Consider the following 23,082-nt stretch of genomic DNA (forward strand, 5'->3'; position numbering starts at 1 on the left):
GGGGAGGAGGGTGGGTTGGTGTTTGAGAGGGGAGGAGGGTGGGTTGGTGTTTGAGAGGGGGGGAGGGTGGGTTGGTGTTTGAGAGGGGAGGAGGGTGGGTTGGTGTTTGAGAGGGGAGGAGGGTGGGTTGGTGTTTGAGAGGGGAGGAGGGTGGGTTGGTGTTTGAGAGGGGAGGAGGGTGGGTTGGTGTTTGAGAGGGGAGGAGGGTGGGTTGGTGTTTGAGAGGGGAGGAGGGTGGGTTGGTGTTTGAGAGGGGAGGAGGGTGGGTTGGTGTTTGAGAGGGGAGGAGGGTGGGTTGGTGTTTGAGAGGGGAGGAGGGTGGGTTGGTGTTTGAGAGGGGAGGAGGGTGGGTTGGTGTTTGAGAGGGGAGGAGGGTGGGTTGGTGTTTGAGAGGGGAGGGGGGGTGGGTTGGTGTTTGAGAGGGGAGGGGTGTGGGTTGGTGTTTGAGAGGGGAGGGGTGTGGGTTGGTGTTTGAGAGGGGAGGGGGGTGGGTTGGTGTTTGAGAGGGGAGGGGGGTGGGTTGGTGTTTGAGAGGGGAGGGGGGTGGGTTGGTGTTTGAGAGGGGAGGGGGGTGGGTTGGTGTTTGAGAGGGGAGGAGGGTGGGTTGGTGTTTGAGAGGGGAGGAGGGTGGGTTGGTGTTTGAGAGGGGAGGAGGGTGGGTTGGTGTTTGAGAGGGGAGGAGGGTGGGTTGGTGTTTGAGAGGGGAGGAGGGTGGGTTGGTGTTTGAGAGGGGGGGAGGCGGTAATGGTGTTTGAGAGGGGGGGAGGTGGTAATGGTGTTTGAGAGGGGGGGAGGGTGGGTTGGTGTTTGAGAGGGGGGGAGGGTGGGTTGGTGTTTGAGAGGGGAGGAGGGTGGGTTGGTGTTTGAGAGGGGAGGAGGGTGGGTTGGTGTTTGAGAGGGGAGGGGGGTGGGTTGGTGTTTGAGAGGGGAGGGGGGTGGGTTGGTGTTTGAGAGGGGAGGGGGGTGGGTTGGTGTTTGAGAGGGGAGGGGGGTGGGTTGGTGTTTGAGAGGGGAGGGGGGTGGGTTGGTGTTTGAGAGGGGAGGGGGGTGGGTTGGTGTTTGAGAGGGGGGGAGGGTGGGTTGGTGTTTGAGAGGGGAGGGGGGTGGGTTGGTGTTTGAGAGGGGAGGGGGGTGGGTTGGTGTTTGAGAGGGGAGGAGGGTGGGTTGGTGTTTGAGAGGGGGGGAGGGTGGGTTGGTGTTTGAGAGGGGGGGAGGGTGGGTTGGTGTTTGAGAGGGGAGGAGGGTGGGTTGGTGTTTGAGAGGGGAGGAGGGTGGGTTGGTGTTTGAGAGGGGAGGAGGGTGGGTTGGTGTTTGAGAGGGGAGGAGGGTGGGTTGGTGTTTGAGAGGGGAGGAGGGTGGGTTGGTGTTTGAGAGGGGAGGAGGGTGGGTTGGTGTTTGAGAGGGGAGGGGGGTGGGTTGGTGTTTGAGAGGGGAGGGGGGTGGGTTGGTGTTTGAGAGGGGAGGGGGGTGGGTTGGTGTTTGAGAGGGTGGGGAGGTGGGGGCGTTTGTTTGAGAGGGGGCGAGGTGGGGGCGTTTGTTTTGGGAGGGAGTGGAGTGGGGAGAAAGTGTGGGGGAGTGGTTGCGGTGGGGAGGAGGGGAGTCGGGGCGAGGGAAGTGGGGTGTAGGAACGGTGGGCTGAGTGGGGAGGTGGAGGTGGGGGAGAGTAGGTGCTGCGTGGTGAGTGGGAACGGGGGGCATGGGGAGTGTGGACTGGGAGTTGGGGGAGAAGTGGGGAGTGGTGGGGGTGAGCTGGGAGTGGAGTGGGAGTGGTGGGGGCTAGCGTTGGGGAGGGTCTGTGGGAGAGGGATGGGGGAGGATGATGAGGGGGGCAGTGGGAGGGGATGGAAGACGAGAGGGAGGGAGGGTGGGTGATCAAACCCAAACCCACACCCAGACCCACTCCCCCTCAGGCTCTGGTAGATGATCTGCTGTTGTCAATCTGACTGACGGTTTCTCTTGTGTGAAGCTGGACAGAAACAGGGTCTAGATGGGGAGACAGATTTCTCTCTGTAACCCATCCTGCCAAACCTAGGTCCTCCCATCTTTATGGGTGTTTTCCTAACTCAGCTTTAGAGTAAAATGTTAACTTGCCGATGAGAACTAAAAGTAGAGCTAAAAGGTCTTTCTCCGATTGTTTTTGGTAAATAAACTCTGGGACATTCTCTGGCTTGTTTGAGTTAGCTGGGTGCTGCAGTTGACCTCAGCTTCGAAAAGGGCAAGGTTCCTGCTCAGATTCATTGATTTCTGCTGTGGTTAGTGAGGATAGGTTTATGTTCACACACACCTATGTATACGTTCCAGGGTATTGTTTGTAGATTGAATGGTTGGGCTCTGCAGCCACCTTCCTTCATACACCAGAAAATGGGTGTGAAGGTAGAACTGGCCTAAAGGGATGAGTTGAAATAAGATAAACACTCAAATTATCTTGATGAGGAATAAAGTTGGGAGCACTTGGGCAGTAGTGATTTGAAAACAGCTTTAGAATGGAGTGGAAAAGGACTAGAAATAATTGGGCTTAAAAATGCTCAACTGAAGGAGTGGACATTTCAGTGAGAAAAAGATACTTTGCATTTCTATAGCACTTTTCATAACTACAGGGTGTCCCAAAGCACTTTATAGCCAGTGATGTGTAGTTCACTAATGTAGGAAGTGCAGCAGCCAACTTGTGCACAGGAAGCTCCCACAGACAAGAATGTGGTAATGATCAGATAATTTGTCTTTGTGATATTGATTGAAGGATAAATGTTGGCCAGGACAATGAGGAGAACTCCCCAGTTTTGTTTGAAATAGTACCATGGGATCTTTTGCATTCACCTGACAGGGAATACGGGTGCCTGAGTTTAATGTTTCATCTGAAAACCAGTGCCTCTGACAGAGGTGCTGTCCCTCAATACTTCACCGGAGTGTCAGCCTAGATTGTTGTGCTGTAGTTCTGGAGTGGGACTTAAACCCACAACTTTCTGACTCAGAGGCAAGAGTGCAAACAATGGAACCAGAGCTGAGTTTGAATACAATCTGGCCCAGATGAATTGGAATCAAAAATTGGTCAATGAAACAGTGATTAAATAACGTGAGACCTTGAAAGTGAGATGGTTCAGCTATAGACCAGACACATTCCTTTCCCCTTTGTGACAAAGGTATCCAAAGCTAGAGCTGTCTAAAGGACTCAAGATATAATTATTAAAATAAAACAGAAAAAAAGAGGTTTGGAATAAATGTCAGGCTCATAATACAGCAGAGACCCAAGATGAATACAGACAGTACATAAAAATAAAATCTTTTTTAAACATAATTAGAAAAAAGTAATTTAAAGAAAGGTGGAGCCAATGTAGTGATTAAAAGGGAGATTTACTTAAATTACCCTAATATAGACCAGAATAGTAATATTGTAAAGGGCAGAGAAGAGGAAGGGTTCCTGAAGTGTGTTACAGGCCCTGTGAGAAAGGAGGCACTTCTGAATCTGGTGCTGGGGAATGGTGTGGGTCAGTGGATCAAAGCACAGCAAAAATAATTAATTCAGGGAGGCCCAATTTCAGTGGGTGAAAATTGATCTGGCCCAGGTAAATTGGAATCCAAGATAGGCTGGCAAGCCTGTAATGAAACAATGGGCTGTCTTTAAAGAGGAGATAGTTCAGGTAAAGTCGAGGTACATTCCCACGAGGGAATCCAAAAAACCTTCAATAGGCATATTAGTAGTAAAGGATAGTAAGAGGAGAGGTGGGGGCAATTAGGGACCTTAAAGGGTGATCTACATATAGAGGCAGAGGGCATGGCAAAGGCACTGAGTACTTTGCATCTGCTTTTACCAAGGAAGGAGATGCTGCCAAAGTTATAGTGAAAGAGGAGGTGGTGGATAGGCTAAAAATTGATAAAAGCGTGGATATTAGAAAGGCTGTCTGTACTTAAAGTTGTTGAGTCACCAGGACAGCATGGAGATGGATCCAAAGGAAGTAAGGTGGAAACTGCGGAGGCACTGACAATAACCTTTCTAATCTTCGGATACGGGAGTGGTGCCAGAGGACTGCAGAATTGCAAATGTTACATCCTTGTTCAAAAAGGCTGCAAGGATAAGCCCAGCAACTACAGGCCAGTCAGTTTAACCTTGGAGGTGGGAAAGCTTTTAGAAACAATAATCTGGGACAAAATTGACCATCACTTAGACAAGTAATTAAGGAAAGCTAGCATGGGTTTGTTAAAGGTAAATCGCGTTTAACTAACTTGCTTGAGTTTTTTGATGAGGTAACAGAGAGAGTGGATGAGGGTAATGTGGTTGATGTGATGCCCATGGACTTCCAAAAGATGTTTGATAAAGTGCCACATAACAGGCTTGTCAGCAAAGTTAAAGCCCATGGAATAAAAGGGACTCTAGCAGCTTGACTGAGTGTTAAGAAATGGAATGGTTGTTGGAGGAAGGTACACAGTTGGGTTCCCCAGGGGTCAGTACTGGGGCCACTGCTCTTCTTGAGCTATATTAATGATCTAGTCTTGGGCTTACAGCCAGAATTTCAAAATTTATCGATGACACAAACCTTGGAAGTATTGTGATCTGTGAGGAGGATAGTGATTGACTTCAAGATGACACAGACTGGCTGGTGGAATGGGTTGCCACATGGCAGATGAAATTTAATGCAGCGAAATGTGAAATGATAAATTTTGGTAGGAAGAATGAGGAAAGGCAATATCACATAAAGGGTATAATTCTAAAGGGGGTGCAGGAACAGGGGGACCTGGGAGTGTACACAAATTTCTGAAGTGATGGTGTAGGTTGACAGTGATTAGTAAGGCACAATGGGATCCTTGGCTCTCTAACTATCTATAGAGTACAAAAACAAGGAAATTATGAGGAATCCCTGTAAAACACAGTTTTGGCCTCAACTGGAGTATTGTGTCCAATTCTGGTCACCAGACTTTAGGAACGATGTGAATGTATTAGAGAGGGTGCAGAAAAGATTTATGGGAAGTTTCCAGGGATAAGGGACTCAGTTATAAGGACAAATTGGAGAAGCTGGGGTGATTTTCCTTAGCGAAGGGAAGGTTGAGAGGAGATTTAAAAATTATGTTAAAATCCTAAGCCATATAACTAGGGAGAAACTGGTCCCCATTGGTGTAAGAGTCAAGAACTAGAGGACACCGATTTAAGGTGAATGGCAAAAGAACCAAAGGTGTCATGAAGGCAAAGCTTTGTTACACAGCAAGTGGTTAGGATCTGGAATGCACTGACTGAGAGTATGGTGGAGGCAGGGACAATCGTAGCTTTCAAAAGGGAATTGGATAATTATCTAAAGAAAAAAATTACAGGGCTGTGAGGAAAGAGCGGGGGAGTGGGACTAACTTTTTCAGAATGCTGGCATGGACACAAAGGACCAAATGTCTTCCTTCTGTGCTGGAAGTATTTTATGATTCTGTATATATAGTGCCAGAGGGTATGACTATGGTCTTAAATGAGAGCTTTGCATCCACCTGAGAGGAAAGACAGGACCTCAGATTAATATCTCCTTTGAAAGACCACAGTTTGACACAGCAGCAGCCTCTGAATACTGCACTGAAGTGTCAGCCTGGTTATTCTCAGGTCCCTGGAGTAAACTTGAACATATAACATTCTGACTCTGTTGTGAGAACATTAAGCCATGGTTGACTCTAAGAAGTTACTTGAAAATGCACGATTGAGGTTATGAGGGTGTGAGCATTGTGTTTCAAGACCTGAACTAGGAGCTAATGCGTACCAGTTTCATGCTGTGTCCTTTCTTCCAGCGAAGTGCAGAAAGCAGTGAACACTTCTCAAGGACTGTACCAGCGATGGACTGAGCTCTTAGCAGAACCCTCTTCAGCCAGCAAGGAGGAGTGTGACTGGACAACCAATGAGCTTCGGAATAGCCTCCGTAGTATCGAGTGGGACCTGGAGGACCTCGATGAGACTATTAATACCCTTTAATTGCAAGTGTTCCTCCTTCAAAGCCACATCTAACAACAATGTAGCAGTTTTACCTCATTCATACTGCAATTGCTAATAACTGGAGTTTTCTATTGTTTGTATCAAACATGCGTGTCCAGTTTAGCGGCTATGTCTTAACAGGCCATGTTGTCCATAAAACCAGGACGCTGTGGTCTGTTGAAACCTCTAGAAGTTCGAGAGCTAACTTTGTGCAGTGTTACAAGAAGCTCTTGGAGATAGCTGTGTTTACCATGCTGGTTAGTGCAAGTCAGGCCATGTATTCTCCTGTATCTGAAGCCAGCTGCAGGTGAGATTCAGCACACATTGAAAGTAGCAACATGCAAATACAGCAGAGCTACTGAATATATCCCAAATATCAGCGTTTCTAATGGCTAACATTTGGCAGACTAGATTAGAGCCTAGAAGTAGACCAGTTTCCAATTAAATGTTGTCTTGCAACAATATTGTAACAATACTTATGCTTCGCTAAGCAAATTGAGCTTCTTGATAGTGCTCAGAAAGTGAGTTACTTCAGTATAGTTTGGGGACGGAATGCAACTCCATGTTAGCACATGGAAAAATCAATTGTTAGAACAAACTGATTTTCTGTAGTGGTGGCTATAGGCAATGGTGAAATCGGATTTGCCGTCTTTACAGTGATGGTGGCATGGCATCAAAAGGAAGTCATGGGGTGGGAGATCACAGAACGAGTCATCCTCGCAACTAAGGACAGGTCTTGAGAGAAACAATTTGAGAGGAGTTCACCTCTTACATCCTTGGCTGGGAAGTTGTGTGGTGCAGAAAGAAGGAGGAGGAAAAGGTGCAGCGTTGAGAGATTCAGTGTTAAGAGTATGTGCACACATTTGGTGGTGCCACTGTTATGTCAAATTGCAAAATTTGTTTTGGAGTGTACAGCTGTAAAAGGTGCTGCAGTTATCTGAGTAATTATTTTTTCGTTGGATCGTTAGCTCCTTGAGGCATTTTACTACATAAAGGTGCTTTATCAATGCAGATTGTAGAGTATAAAATTGCCATTCCACTGTAAACACACACGATTTACCTTGACTGCAACATACGTATTGTGGAGACGAATCCTCGGAAGTTTAACCTTGATCCAGCAGAACTAAGCAAAAGGAAAGCATTCATCACCAGTACAAAGCAAATTGTAAAGGTAAGTCCTGTTGATGTGTTACAGGTAAATGAGGAAGTGATGGTTACTGATAGCAATGATTCAGTGGGACTGGGCTGTGGAAATATTTGTTCTGGCTCACCACCCCCCCCGCCCCCCCCCCCCCCCCCCCCCCCCCCTCCCCCCCCACCCCTTGCTGGCATCTGGGATGTTGGAGATGCAGAGCAGGATCTAAAAGCTTTTGTGAAGAGGTAGGAGGCAATGTGCTTTTGTGCTCCAACTTACGCCACAGTTTCTTTATCCTATATGTTTGTGTCTAGAATTTCTTTGGAGAACGGCATCGCAGTGGTTATGTCACTAGATTAGCAAGCCAGAGCCTGAACCGAACCAAATTCCATCTTAGCAGTTAAAATACTGGTTTCAGTAAAAGTGACCCCACAGAGTTGTTGAATTATCTTTTAAAATCTCCAACTGGTTCACTAATGTCCTTTTGTGAAGTGAATCTGCTGTTTTTACCCAATCAGGCCTGTTGGGACTTCAGTCCCACTTGGAGATGGTTGACACTTAACTGGCCTTAGCTTGCTGTCTACTTCAGCCAGTCGTCAGAGCAATTAGGTGTGGGCAATGAATGCAAGGTATAGGCAAGAATGAATTTTTTGTGAAGTTGGAAGATCCAGTTATCTGATGTTGTATAGCTGTTTTCGCTTTTATGTACAGTATTTCTGTTACCTTACGGGAGACAGGCACAACTGGGAAAACCCTGGAACAGGTGCAACATCTGCTGCAGTACAGTTTAATGGATTTTATGATTTTTTTTTTCTGAGAATCATCTCTCAGGTATGGGTTTTTAGCCTTGATTTAGCCCTACAGTGTAAGGTTGAGCTTTCAGTCAGCAAAGCAGAGAGAGAGGGAGAGGGTGTGAAAATCTTTGGGCAAATCACTTACTGCCTGATTCAAAGCTGTCTGGGAATTATGGAGAGGTCACATGAGTGTTGGAATGCTGGCCATGTGGGACACATCACAGGAAACTGAGTGGGAAGTGCAAGAATGTCACTAATGCAGTAGAGATACTGTTCTGCTGCATGTTTATGAAAGAGTGCAGAGGCAGCTTTATTCTGTGTCTAACCCTGTGCTGTACCTGCCCTGGGAGTGTTTGATGGGACAGTGTAGGGGAGCTTTACTCTGTATCTAACCCCGTGCTGTATCTGTCCTGTGAGTGTTTGATGGGACAGTGCAGAGGCAGCTTTATTCTGTGTCTAACCCTGTGCTGTACCTGCCCTGGGAGTGTTTGATGGGGACAGTGCAGGGGGAGCTTTACTCTGCATCTAATCCCGTGCTGTAACTGCCCGAGGAGTGTTTGACAGGATAGTGCGGAGTACGATACATTTTAAAAGTGGGGCTGAGTGGGTTGGTTTTGGCTCAAGATGCTGATGTGTAGATGTAAACCCTAAACTCACAGAGGGAGAGGCTGGCTCACTACAGTTGTTCATATCCATTTCTGGTGAATGTTTCCATTATCTGCTAGAATGAATACCAATCCTTTTCATTGCATTTACAGGAAATGAAGGATCACATGTCCAGTTCCTCAATGCAGGTGTTGGTGGAACAGAAGAACAGACAGGTGAATAGCCTGTATTTGACTCTTGCTTATTTTCAACCAGTGCTGTGTTGCAGCACAGGGGCACAGTATGAAAATTCATGAGTACTGGTCAGCAAAGCTGGGACTTCTCACAGCCGTTTGGATAACGATGAGATATCTCAGTGGGAAAAATGTAGGCCTTAACCTTCCAGTCAGTTTCCAAGATTGGATATTCATGGATATTGTCAACATTACCTTCAATATTATGCAGGTTAGCCAAAAACTCCATTCCCAGAGTTTGAAATTGCTTGCATGGAAAATTAAAGGCATTTCACAGTTTTTAAAGAGTTGAAGAAAGGGCATTTTTCTTCAGAAGGCACTCGAACTTGAGGAACCCCTCTGATGACCTGGCACAGGCTGGTGTGGTGCCAAGATGCCAAGGTCAGAAGGTTGTAGGTTCGATCATGGGCTGAGTTGACAGATTTCAGCTGGGGTGGCTGTTGGTTGCTCAAGTGAATCTCAGTGTCCCAGGGGAGGAAAACGTGTGGGTATTCCAGCTGTCGATTGCCAGCTGGATGGCTTCAGCTTGATGTTGTATGCCACAGAAATCTAGTGAGCCTCAACTGTCCAGTTCCTGTGGTGTGCTGGGCATGATTTCCTCAAACCAGTGCCACCAAAATCAGATCATTTGGTCATTAATGTGTCGGCCGTGGCCCAGTGTGTAACACTGACAAGTGTCAGAAAGTCATGGGCTCAAATCCCACTCCAGGAGCATCACGTAATCCAGGGCTAACACACTCCAGCGCAGTACTGAGAGAGTACTGCACTGTCAGACGTGCCACCTTTCAGTGAGGTGTTAGACTGAGACCCCATCTGTCCTCTCAAGTGGTTATAAAAGTTCCAAGGCATTATTTCAATGAAGAATAGCTATTTGGGAACCTTACTGTGTGCAAATTGACTGCCACTTTTCCTTATATTATGCAATGATTACATTTCAGAACTACATAGTTAGCTGTAAAGCATTTTGGGCCATCCTAAAATTATGAACAGAACAATATAAATGCAAGTTCTTCTCATTGTTTTTAATGAAGGATCTTTTTGCTTGGAAAATAGCTACAACAAATCTGTTCACCTGATAGTGATTCACAGTGTGTGAGGTGCCTTGAGATATTTCTGTGACACTCACTGTGGTTTAATAAGTACAAGCCTTTCTTTTCCAGACAGCAAAATCCAAGGCCCATAAAGTCCACTGAATGGTTTTCAATGTTTCTTTTTTGCTGTCTGTGTGCAGACTTTGCTGAGCACCAGGGGAAACCAGGGACTGAACTCCACTTCAGATAAATACAACCGGCTGGACCAAGAGCTTCAGGCAGCAAATTCGCAGTTCATTGAGGACCAGCACATCCAGCAGCAGGTACCTGGATAGGGAGTGAGCAATGTGTCAGAGCTGGGCAGGAGACAGGAGTGGAGGCTCTGTCAGGGTTTCTTTTAACATTCCTGGTAGGGATTGGGGAGGTTGGTTAGGCTTTGGATGTGGGTTTCAGACATGGACTTAGTTGCCTAGAATGTCTTAGGAGTGGAGGGAGGGTGAGGTTTTTGAGTGCGTATGGGTGTAACAGGTAGGTAAAGGCACTGTCTGAATTATATCATCTGCACAGCAGATTGTAGATTTCCCAGGCTGTGCTGGTCATACAGATCTCAGCAGAAGGACGATTAAACTGGCCTCGTCGCCAGGTATGGGAGAAGGCTGGGGATGAAATCAGCCGGATTCCTGCTGCTGATAGATGTCCAGCAAGGTGTGTGCTGCAGGGAGTATGTTTGTGGACCCTGAGCACAAAGCCAGGACGCAATCGCTTCACGGTTGAATGGCTTGCTGCCAGTCACTGCAGCCAGTTGCATGAACTGCTAGAGCAAATGCAAAAGCCCGTGGAACTGTAACTAGCAACAAATGATCAGCAGTTTGGGTTGAGAACAAAAGGAAAAACTGCTGCTTTAAGGCCTGATCTTGGCCTCTGGCAGCTTTGGACCGTTGTGGGGGAGAGCAGTATGTTGTGGGGGAGAGCAGTATGTTGTGGGGGAGAGCAGTGCTAGTGATAGGAGATGGGAATCTAGCAGGGGGGAGGCTAGTCTGCTGACAGAATCTAACAGCCTGGGTGAGGCCAGTGCTGGCGATGGATGATGACAGCTGGTGAGGTGAGGCCAGTGCAGATAATGGGAGGGGTTGGGGGCATGGGTATTAGCTTGGTAAGACATGACCCCTGTTCCTGGGTCTTGTCATTATTTTTTTTGTCTCATGTCCTCACACAGTTGATTACAGAGCAGCAGGATGATCAGCTAGAGCTAGTATCGGGCAGTATCGGAGTGTTGAAGAACATGTCGCAGAAGATTGGCAATGAGCTGGATGAACAAGCAGTGTGAGTGTCGTTTCAATTGATCACTTGCTTTAAGTTTCATTCTTTGTCCCCCGTCTCCTGCGTTTGATCCTTAAAAATGGGTTTTACTTAGAGTGAAAATCAGTCATTCCCTGCGCCCAGTTTTCTCCCTTCTTTGTCTGAAGTGACTGAGAAGGGTTGGAGTGTAGTTTTACAACTTCTGGATGCCTTCTACCAAATGCCCACTGATCATGCACCACTCTAGATAGCAAGTGTTGGCAGGTTATTTAACTAGGAAGAGTTCCACAGTCCAGTCTCACCCTATTCGCACTCATTGCATGTCCTTTTCAGTAGAGGTTGTAGATGGTGCCTTTAATTGAGAGATGTCCCAAGGTGAATTACAGATATGTATAAGGAAAGGGATGGCGAGTTAAATAGTGAAAGTTGAGGAGGGGTGACTGAAAGGCTTTGTCTGGGATGTTTTGGAAGTACGGAGGTTTAGTGCCCACTTTCCAGGGAGCGGACTCAAGGGGATTGTAGGATCTGCCTCCAGTGAAGACCTGAAGGGACAGGAGAAATATGTAGAACACTAGATACAGAGCATTTGGGAGGTGGTGGCGTAGTTGTATTGTCACTGGACTAGTACTAGTGGGACCTGGGTTTGAATCCCACCATGGCAGATGGCGAAATTTAAATTCAGTAACAACTTCTGGAATTAAAAGTCTAATGATGACCATGAAACCATTGTCTATTTTTTGTAAAAACCCATCTGGTTCACTAATGTCCTTCAGGGAAGGAAATCTGTAATCCTTACCTGGCCTGGCCTACATGTGACTATGGACTCTCAGCAATGTGGTTGACTCTGAAATGGCCTAGCAAGCCACTCAGTTCTCAAGGACAATTAGGAATGGGTAATAAATGCTGGCCCAGCCAGCGATGCCCATGTCCCATGAACAAATTATTAAAAAGTGACAATTTTTGAAAAAGTTGATTTCTTTACGAGGGTAGAAGTTGTAAGGCCAGCAGGGAGAGCATTGGTCTCAAGTGTGAGTTGATGGAGACATAGATGAGGGTTTCAGTAGCACAGGTAGGATGCAAGTGAATCTAATTCGCACAGACAGGAAATACTTCTTCGTATAAAGAGTAGTGGCAATCTGGAACCCTCATTCCAGAGTCTGGAACTCTGCTGAGTCTGAGGTTAGTGGAAAATTTCAACACTGAGATTGATAGATTTTTATTGTTAGGCTATGTGGCAAGGGTTACAGAGCCAAGGTGGGTAGATGGAGTTAAGATCCAGATCAGCTTTGGTCTAATTAAATGGCAGAATAGACTGAAGAGACTGAATGGCCTCCTCCTTTCCTGTGACCTTCTGAAGGTGGAAGTAAGCATTGTTGGTTTCAGTAAGGATGTTGGGTTTAATGTTTGGCTCATGTTGAACAAAATGCTAAGTTTGCAAATGGTCACGAAAGAGAGCGTGGGTGGTGTTGGTGGGAGTGGGGGCTGTGGAGTGGAATTTATGTCAGAGGCTGAAGACAATTGGTCGGGAAAGTTGTGGCACATCCCAGAGCGGATGTCAGTCTTGATGCACAGAAGACATGTGAGGACAGGTAGAGTTGGGTTTTGTCAGCGTGTGTGTGAAAACTGGGCTTCATCCTATGGATGATGTCACAGAAGAGTAGCTTGTGGACAGTAAAGAGGAGATGCCAAGGATGGGCCCTTGCCGAAACCTCGAGGTGATGGGTGTGGGGATGGGAAGAAACTCTATTGCTGGAGTAGTACACAGGCTGTGCTTGGATAGATATGAATGGAGTCATGAAAGGAGCCTCGAGCGAGTTAGGTCTTCCCCTTGCTGCCTGCTGCTCATTGTAGTCCCTTGGCTGAGATAAGCTAACTGAGCAAATATTGCAAATTGAACCAGGGGCAATCTGGTCTGTCAGCTGACAGTTGGGCGATTGGGAGTGTGTGACAGCGTTCAGTCTTGGCCTTCTGAACTGAGTAGTGTTGTTTACCCTGCTTATCCACTTAGCTTGCACCAAAACAAACACATTGATTGCTAATGCTTACTGAAATCACAGCTCCAAGTGCGTCCCTCCCGAAGCTCAGCGCTCGGTCGTAGGGGATGACCCCCTAGAAGAGGACCGCTCTGCCGGTCTAGGGTATATGACGTAGCTACACTCCCCTGCTAGGCTAAACCTCCAAGACCATGTGTAGTACTGAAAGTAATGCCCCTCCCAGTGCTCCTGTTTTCAGCTATTAGGGAGTGATGCTGTTAATCAATTAGTCCTGTTTTCAGCTATTAGGGAGTGATGCTGTTAATCAATTAGGTGACATGACAAGTAGAAACAGTATCAAAAGTTGAAAGCCTCTGGGCCACAGGCTTTCATCATGGCAAAATGGAGGCAAATATAAACATAAGGGATTGGTAGGGGGCACTGTTGTACAGTATCATTTGAAACAGGATCTTGGCGCAATCAGAATGGTGGGCGGGGGAACCATGATTGTAAATATTTTATCTTGTGTGTGGAAGGGAGAGCATTGTGTGTTTGTATGGGGGTGGGGGAAAGGATATGTTTGTGGAGTGGGGTGGGAGTATGTTTGTGGGGAAAGGGGCATGTTTGTGTGGTTTTTTTATGGGGGTTGAGGAATTGTGTTTGCGAGAGGGAGGGGATATGTTTGTGTGGGAGGGATATGTTTGTGGGGGGGAGGGGATGTGTTTGTGGGGGTATCTTTGTGTGCTTTGTGTGGGGGGGGTGGTGTGTGTGTTTGAGGGGGCAGGATATGTTTTGGGGGTGTGGGTGTGTTTTTGGGAGAGGTGGGTTGTGTGTTTGTTGAGGGGACCTGTTTGTGCAATTGTTGGGGGAAGGGGGTATGTTTGTGTGGGGGCATAGTGGTGGGTGATATGTCGTGTGGGGAGGGGAAGGTTTGTGTTTGGGCGAGGGAAGGAGGGCATGTGCTTGTATGTGCCAGGGTGAGGGATCTCCTGAGGCTTAATAAGGATATTGGAGATGAGATCAGTCTCCACAGGCCAACATAAAGAGTAGTCAAGTTATTCAGCTTGGAGAGTACTAGAAATTAAGAGTTAAATTAATTAAATAAAAATAAGTTAAATCTGTGGATTATTATCCGAGCCATGTGCAAATTGACATAGAGATAAACATGTTAGGACAGTGAGCGCATAGCTGAATGAGGCATTTTTTCTCTTGCGACAGGAAGGAGCTGTAGATTTGGGATAGGCTTCACTGAACTGAGTTGGGTCCAGGGTCCTCGTGGAAAGGATAAATAGGGTGTTCACAGGGACTTTAGTCAAGGTGAGGGAGATGACTCAGGTGCAGAAGGTAATATAGATAGTAGTTTGAAAACAACTAAAATGGAAGAGAGTAAAGTAACAATCAGAAATTGTGCTTTAGGCCCTGCAGATGAAGGGAAAATGAAAAGATGTAAAGCAATTAGGAGAAAGAAATAGAAACGTGCAAGTAAAACTTTGGAGCCGAAGGACAGGTTAGGGTGTGGGGCCCAAATAAGCATTCTTTATACAAATTCATAGTAGATATGAGGAACAAATTGAATGAATTGCAGGCATAAATTCAACCTGGAGGGTATGACATAGTAGCCATTTTGACAATGTATGGCCGTGAAAGCTGGATGACCAAGAAGAGTGACGAGGCTTGAATAAGAGTTTTTGAAATGAAAGGACTTAGATGGATATTATTTGTGCCATGGATGGCCAAGCAGACAAATGAGTGGGTGCTTGAGGAAGCTGGTGTTAAGAGGAACTTGTTTGAGGCAGTGATATTGAGGAAGCTCACATATTTTGGACATGTGTTGCGAACAGGAGTGGTGTGTTTGGAAAGAGAGGTGATGAAAAGAAAAACTGCTGGAAAACGTACACAAGGGAGACCCAAGATGGAATGGATGAATAATATCATAACATGGACTGGCCTCTCTGTAGGACAGGCAGTGAGGGCAGTGGAGAATAGAAATCAGTGGAGAAAGATTGTTTATAGTGCAGCCTATTGTTGGTACAAGGAAGGATGAAAGACAAGACAAGACTGCAAGGTGGTCAGGTCTACAAGAAAGGTAGGGAAAATGGTAAAGGAGCAGCCTTCTTGATGAAGGATAAAATCACTTCCGTGATAAGTGAGGATATAAGAGATAAGCCGGCAGTGAAGACTTTATGGGTAGAATTAATAAATAGAAAGGATTTAAGACAGGAGTGTATATAGGTATGGGAGAAGTTGCTGTGAAGGGATAGCTTATATAAGTGCTAAGATTAGACATGTATGTAGCAACGGCAAAGTGGTTTTAATGAGGGATTTTAACTTTCATATGGATTGAAATAAGCAGGCCCAGCACATGTCAGTAAGGTAGTGAATTTCTTGAGTGAATTTCTGCAATGATGTGCCTAATTTTAACTCTAAGTAAATGGGTTATAAGTGAGTTAAAATCAGGCCCAATATGTCCTAGCACCAACATTAAATTTCATTATGAGTCAGATATAGTTAATAGCCTAAAGTATTAAAATTCTAAATTTAGGTAAGGCTGACTTCAGTGGAATGAGACAAAGACTGACAGAAGAACAATGGGAGGTGCTCAAAACGAAATTTAACATGATACAGAATCAATATACACCCATAAAGAGCAAGAGTTCTACTTGCCAAAAAACAACAGCCACAGATGACAGAGAAAGGGATGAGATAAAAGAAAAAACAAACAAAAATGCAAACAGTTGCACAAATCATGGTGAACGGAAAAGATGGGAAGAGCAGCAAAAGATGACAAAACAGATACTAAGAACTACAAAAAGGGAGTATGAGAAGAAACTTGTAAGGGCTATCAAAATCAACACACTAAACATTAGGCAAAAGTAGTGATCAATGTGAGCCTTTGCTCACAGTGAAAATAAGGAAATAGTGGACACACTAAATAATGAATTACTTTCTGTCAGTATTTACATGTCAGTGTTTACAGTTGAGGAAGAGGTCAGCATGCCAGACATCCCAAGGAAACTAATATTGAATCAGGGACAGAGACTCAACAAAGTTAACATAAGCAAAATAAAAGTAATGGAGAAAATTATGGCACTAAAAGGTGACAAATTCCCAGGACCAGATGGTTTCCATCCCAGGGATTTAAGAGAACTAGGTGAGAATATTGCAGATGCTCCAACTATAATCTTCCAAAGGTCTCTTGATTCAAGAACTATTCCTTTAGTGTGGAAAATTGCACATTTCACTGCCCTATATAAATAAGGTTACAGAAGGAAACCAGAGAATTATAGATCAGTTAGCTTAACATTTGATGTTGGAAAATTACTGGAGTCTGTGATTAAGGATAGAGTGACTGAAGACATTGAAAATTTTCAGCTAATCAGAGAGAGCCAGCATGGATTTGTAAAGCATGAGTTATCCCTGACAAACCTGATTGAATATTTTTGAACAGTTGACTAAAGTACTGCACAAGGGATTTTCTGTGGATATGAACATACAAACATACGAATTGGGAGCAGGAATAGGCCACTTGGCCCCTTGAGTCTGCTGCACCATTCAGTAAGATCATGGGTGATCTGATCGTAACCTCAACTCCACGTTCCCGTCTACCCCCGATATCCTTTTACCCCCTTGCTTATCAAGAATCTATCTATCTCTGCCTTAAAAATAACCTTTTACCTCCTTGCTGTCAAGAATCTATCTATCTCTGCCTTAATGATATTAAGAGACTCCTTCCACCACCTTTTGAGGAAGAGATGTTCCAAAGACTCATGACCCCCTGAGAGAAAAAGTTTCTCCTCATCTCTTTCTTAAATGGGTGACCCCTTATTTTTAAACAGTGACCCCTATTTCCAGATTCCCACAAGAGGAAACATCCTTTCCACATGGATGTTATTTGTATATGGACGTCTGGTGGACATCTGATAAAGTCCTTCATGAGAGACTGCTAGCTAAACTTATGAAAACTCATAAAATTGAAGGCAAATTATTGACCTGTTTATGAGATTAGGAAAATCTTCATCTACTTCATCAATGACCTTCCTTCCGTCATAAGGTCAGAAGTGGGAATGTTCGCTGATGATTGCACAATGTTCTGCACCATTCGCGATTCCTCATATACTGAAACAGGCCATATCCAAATGCAGCAAGACCTGGACAATATCCAGGCTTGGGCTGACAAGTGGTAAATAACATTCGCGCCATACAAGTGCCAGGTAATGACCATCTCTAACAGGAGAGAATCTAACCATCGCCCTTTGATGTTTAATGGCATTAGCATCACTGAATCCCCCACTGTCAACATCCTGGGGGTTACCATTGACCAGAAACTGAACTGGACTAGCCATATAAATACTGTGGTTACTAGAGTAGGTCAGAGGCTAGGAATCCTGTGGCGAGTAACTCACCACCTGACTCCCCAAAGGCTGTCCACCATTTACAAGGCACAGGTCAGGAGTCTGATGGAATACTCTTCACTTGCCTGGATGAGTGCATCTCCAACAACACTCAAGAAGGACAAAGCAGCCCGCTTGATTGGCACCCCATCCACAAACAATCACCCCCTCCACCACTGACGCACAGTACTAGCAGTGTGTACCATCTACAAGATGCACTGCAGGAACTCACCAAGGCTCCTTAAACAGCACCTTCCAAATCCACAACCACTACCATCTAAAGGACAGGGGCAGCAGACAGATGGGAACACCACCACCTGGAAGCTCCCCCACCCCCCCACCCCACCCCAAGCCACTCACCATCCTGACTTGGAAATATATCGCTGTTCCTTCACTGTCGCTGGTTCAAAATCCTGGAGCTCCCTCCCTAACAGTACTGTGGATGTACCTACACTATATGGACTGCAGTGGTTCAAGAAGGCAGCTCACCACCATCTTCTCAAGGACAAGTAGGGAAGGGCAATAAATGCTGGCCCAGCCAGTGACGCCCACATCCTGTGAACAAATAAATAAAAAGGAAGCAGGCAAGGAGTAGAAATAATGAGCAGGTACTATAATTGGTAGACATGACTAGTGGTGTCCCGCCTGGAACATGCTGAGACCTCACTATATTTATTAACAGTTGGACAATGAGAAAGAAAGGCACGTATGCAATTTATCGATGACTCAAGATCGGCCATATTGTAAGCGGTGTAGAAGGAAGCAAGAGGTATTAATAGATTGTGCAAAACTAGCAAATGGATTTCGACCCAGGCAAATGTGAAGTCATCCACTTTGGACCTAAAAAAGAGATAGAACAGCGTACTTTCTAAATGGTGGAAAGCTGGAAACAATGGATAGATCATTAAAATATCATGAACAGACACTAATGGAAAAAGCTAATGGAATGCTGACCTTTATATCTAAAGGACTAGAATACGAGGGGGTAGAAGTCATACTTTAGATACACAAAACCCTGGTTGGACCACACCTGGAGTACTGCGAGAGGTCCTGGGCACCACATCTTAGGAAAGATATGTTGGCCTTGGAGGGGGATAAAGCATAGATATGCTAGTGAGGGATTCCTGGACTCCAAAGAGAAATGATTGAACAAACTAAAGTTATGTTTACTGGAACTGAGAAGGTTAAATGGTGAATTGAACAAAGCTTTCAAAATAGTAAGGGGAGCAGGCAGGGTAGATTGCGGGAAACAATTTCTGCTGGTTGGGGAGTCTAGGACAAGGGGTCAGAGTCTAGAAATGGCAGCCAGACCTATCAGGAGTAAAATTAGAAAACCGTTCTTGCAAAGACACAAATAGTGAAAGATGCTAGATCAATTGTGAATTTTAAAACCGTGATTGACAGATTTTTGTTAGCCAAAGATATTAAGGGATATGGAGAAAAGACTGGTGTGGAGTTAGGTCACAAATGAAGCATGATCTCATTGAATCATGGAACAGGCTTGAGGGTTAAATAGTCTACTCATGTTCCTATATGTGAGGGATGTGATATGTTTGGGGAGGGTTTTTGTTTTTTGTGTGTGTGGGCAGTGTGTGTGGATGGTATATATTTGCGTCTGTATTTGGAGGGCAGGGTTTATCTGAGGAGCACGTGTGTATGCATCTTTGGGGTGAGTCTATATGCGTGATATTTGGAGGGGAGGTGGTCTTAGGAGCTTTATTGTAAAGTAGCCCTAGCAGATGAATAATAACTAGGTTTCTGATCTGAGCAAAAGAAGGAAAATTAAATATAAAGTGGAGTCGAGCAATTTCTATAAATAATGCAGCGCGTATGAAGGGTGAAATTGGAGCCTCCTCCTCAGTTTTATGTTTCAGCCTGTGTATCTTCTGTTCTCCCACAGTATGCTTGATGAGTTCTCCTATGAATTGGATAGTACCCAGTCACGGCTGGATAATGTAATGAAGAAGCTGGCCAAGGTGTCCCATATGACCAGCGGTAAGTTGGAGGGGGCTGAGCCTTCATTGTAAGCTGATTTGCATGGATGCTGGCATTTATTTAAGTTACGTGCTGATCCCAGAAATTAAAGACATGATGTTGAAAAGTTTGTCTTTCTTCGGCCTTTTCCTCTCGAAGAATGTGGCAGGCAGGGAGAGAGAGAGATGACCTGGTGGAATGTGGAGTGGGATGGGAGGTCAGGGAGGGTTGGCAGGGGAGTGGGGTGAGTGGCCAAGGATAAAACTAGGCATGAGGGTGGACTTGCTTAGAGAGAAAGGGATTACTTGGGATAAAATACGGCCCAAGAGTAGCCTTGCGGGAGAGCGAGGGTCTCGCAAAGTTGGGCGCCAGAGCTTTAAAATCAGCAAAGAAAATCAAGGACCGAGGGCACAGGTCAACAGGTGGGTGGTTGTTGAGAATTACAGATTTATTTTTGTTCTTTAAGCTAGAGAGGTGTATCAAACCCTGAACTAGAAAATCTGTAACTTACTATTGCTTATTAAATTAGCAAACTAGATAAATTAATTATACCACTAAAATAATTTAAGCTATTAACTAAATAAATTGTTTAGATTGACATGGCAGAGCAGGTGGTATGCCGTAACTGCAGCTTGAGAGAGTTTGTGGCGAGCATTGCGATCCTGGGAGAACTCACATCTGCGGTAAGTGTCTGCAGCTCAAGGATCTTCAGTTCAGAATTGTTGGCCTAGAGTCTGAACTACAGACATTGCAGGGTATCCAGGAAGAACGTAGGAGTAGGCCATTCAGCCCATCGAGTCTGCTCTGCCATTTAATTCAATCATGGCTGATCATCCACTTCAATGCCTTTTTCCCACACTATCCCCATATCCCTTTATGCCATTTGTGTTTAGAAATCTGTCAATCTCTGCTTCAGACATATTCAATGACTGAAATTCCATAGCCCTCTGGGGTAGAGAATTCCCAAGATTCACAACTCTTGAGTTAAAAAATTTCTCTTCATCTCGGTCCTAAGTGACTTCCCCTTTATTTTGAAATTGTGTCCCCTAGTTCTAGACTCCCCAACCAGGGGAAACATCTTACCTGCATCTACATTGTCTATCCCTTTAAGTATTTTGTAGGTTTCAATGAGATCACCTCTCATTTTTCAAAACTCTAAAGAATACAGGTACAGTTTCCCCAATCTCTCGTCATAGGACAGACCTACCATCCCAGGAACAAGATTGGTGAACCTTCATTGCGCTCCATCTATGACAATACTATCCTTCCTAAAGTAGGGGGACCAAAACTGCACACAGTACTCCAGGTGCTGTCTAACCAAGCTTCTTTACAATTGAAGAAAGATTTTGCTACCCCTGTGCTGAAATCCTCTTGCTGCACCTGCATGTTAGCTTTCAGTGACTTATTGACAAGGACACCCAGGTCCTTTTCTACATCTACACTTTCTATCTCTTATCATTTAAGAAATAGCCTGCACATCTGTTCCTCCTGCCAAAGTGGATAACCTCCCATTTTTTCACATTATGTTCCATCAGCCATGTTCTTGCCTACTCACTAAATCTGTCCAAATCCCCATGAAGCTGCTTTGCATCTTCCTCACAACGCACATTTCCATGCAGCTGTGTCATCCGTGAACTTGGAAATATATCTGCACTGGAGTGCTGCTTTGGGCTGCATTAGAGTGCTTAAGTTGGAATTTGGTGAATGAGGGAGTTCAGTGAACAGAGAAGGAGGTGATCCTTTCATTTTCTACCTTTCCTCAGCCTCCAGTAGTTGGCTATTACCTTGCTATAGGGGAAGCCCATAAAGCAGCGGGAGTTCAAAGAGGGAGAGCCGGGAGTTTACAGATGAAATCTAAAAGTGATGTCACAGGAGTCCTTAAAATTGATTGGTTGGTAAGTATAGGCCTAAGTATAGGACTGGATGCTGGTGGATGGTGAGTATTTTTTAAAAAAATCTCTTTGTAAAAATCTAATTTTGTTTGTAGTTATTTAACTGAAATCTACAGTTTAAATTCTAAAGTTCCCACTTTAAACAGAGTTTTAACAAGGTCTCCACTGGATGAGCAATTGGGCTTAGTTAATTAAAGAAGCAGCTGTAACTGGTTCCGCTAGCCTTTGTCTTAGGAGCGAATAAAACCAGTCAACTTGGTGCAACTTAGCACTTGAGTGCAACTTAGAATAGAGTGCTAAGTTGGGTTTGGGTGATTTAAGGGAGATAGAGGAGGAAGCAAAAGAGATGTTACTTTTGTTTTTGGCATTTGATAATGTGAGAGGAGCAGCGGCCTTAAAGAGCAAGGGGAATCATGCCCGATACCAGAGCGGGAGCAGGAACCAGCACAAGAGGAGCAATGGTCTTGGTAAGTAGGACCTGGTAAGTATTTCTACTGTCCTTAATATTCCTTAAATTAGAGCAAGTAAAAGTGAAGGGAGTAATTTAAGGTTAAGTCATGGCAGGGAAGCTCAGCCATGTGGAATGCTCCTCCTGTGCGATGTGGGAAGTCAGAGACACTCCCAGTGTCCAGGGTGGCCATGTTTGCAGGAAGTGTCTCCAGCTGCAGCTACTCAAAACCTGCGTTTCGGAGCTGCAGCTGCAGCTGGGTCACTGTGGAGCATCTGTAGGCTGCAATCTTCGTGGATAGCATGTACAGTGAGGTGGTCACACTGCAGGTAAGGAGTGCACAGGCAGAAAGCGAATAGGTGACTGCCAAACAGAGTAAAAGCATTAAGTGGGGGAGAAAAATGAGTGGGAGAGCAATAATGTTAGGGGGTTCTATCATAAGGGGAACAGATAAATGCTTCTGTGGCTGCTTCCTCCTGCTTTCTGTTACCTCCCTGGTGCCAGCGTCAAGGATGTCACTGAGCAGCTGCAGGACATTCTGAAGAGAGAGGGTAAACAGCCAGAGGTTGTGGTCCATATCAGTACCAACGACATAGGTAAAAAGAGGGATGAGGCCCTGAAAGCAGATTATGGGGAACCAAGAAATAAATTAAAAAGCAGGTCCTTGAATGATAGTTTGGGAGGGAGGGATTTAGATTCCTGAGGCATTGGGATTGATTCTAAAAAAAGAGGGGAAGTCCTGCGAGTTCCTACAAGCAGAATATAGGGAGCTAGGAAATAAATTAAATAGCAGGACCTCAAAGGTAGTAATCTCAGGATTACTCCCCAGTGCCGCGTGCTAGCGAGATCAGGAACAGGAGACTAGACCAGATGAATGCATGGCTGGAGAGATGGTGTAGGGGGGAGGGATTTAGATTCCTGAAGCATTGCGACAGATTCTGGGGAGGATGGGATCTGTTCAAGCTGGACAGGTTGCACCCCAGCGGGACCGGGACTAACATCCTCGCAGGGGTATTTGCTAGTACTGTGGGGAATGGTTTAAACTAGATTGGCAGAGTGATGGGAACTTGAGTGGAGAGACACAAGAGAGGGAGACAAAGGTAGAAATGAAAGACAGAAAAGTAAAAAGCAAAAGCAGAAGGCAGAGGAAATGGGGGCTAGCAGCAAATAGGGCCATGGTACAAAAAAAATGTAAAAAGACAAGTCTAAAGGCACTATATCCAAATGCACAGAGCATTCACAATAAGATAGACGACTTAACAGCGCAAATAGATGTAAATTGTAACGATATGATTGCGATTACAGAGACATGGCTGCAGGGTGACCAAGGCTGTGAAATTAATATCCAAGGATATTTGATATTTAGGAAGCACA

General features: G+C 45.2%; 1 protein-coding gene across 1 annotated transcript; it reads left to right on the forward strand.

The window, feature by feature from the left end:
• Positions 1 to 5,879: 5,879 nt before the first annotated feature.
• On the forward strand, positions 5,880 to 21,262 carry LOC121289077 (syntaxin-6-like). The gene is made up of 7 exons (XM_041208068.1): positions 5,880 to 5,921; positions 7,009 to 7,103; positions 8,620 to 8,682; positions 9,932 to 10,054; positions 10,948 to 11,054; positions 19,295 to 19,389; positions 21,132 to 21,262. Exons 3-7 carry the CDS (start codon positions 8,623 to 8,625, stop codon positions 21,173 to 21,175), a joined length of 429 nt encoding a protein of 142 aa, XP_041064002.1. The 5' UTR covers positions 5,880 to 5,921; positions 7,009 to 7,103; positions 8,620 to 8,622; the 3' UTR covers positions 21,176 to 21,262.
• Positions 21,263 to 23,082: the final 1,820 nt, after the last annotated feature.

The sequence above is a fragment of the Carcharodon carcharias genome, chromosome 16 (genome assembly GCF_017639515.1).
Source record: "Carcharodon carcharias isolate sCarCar2 chromosome 16, sCarCar2.pri, whole genome shotgun sequence".
Taxonomy (NCBI): domain Eukaryota; kingdom Metazoa; phylum Chordata; class Chondrichthyes; order Lamniformes; family Lamnidae; genus Carcharodon; species Carcharodon carcharias.

What these genes read in the sequence shown, in the direction of transcription:
- LOC121289077 (XM_041208068.1), top strand. Translation starts at nt 8,623, where the DNA reads ATGAAGGATCACATGTCCAGTTCCTCAATGCAGGTGTTGGTGGAACAG. An exon ending in GAGCTGGATGAACAAGCAGT is followed by an intron (nt 11,055 to 19,294) that starts GTGAGTGTCGTT and finishes GTTCTCCCACAG; the next exon opens with TATGCTTGATGAGTTCTCCT. An exon ending in GGTGTCCCATATGACCAGCG is followed by an intron (nt 19,390 to 21,131) that starts GTAAGTTGGAGG and finishes ACCTTTCCTCAG; the next exon opens with CCTCCAGTAGTTGGCTATTA.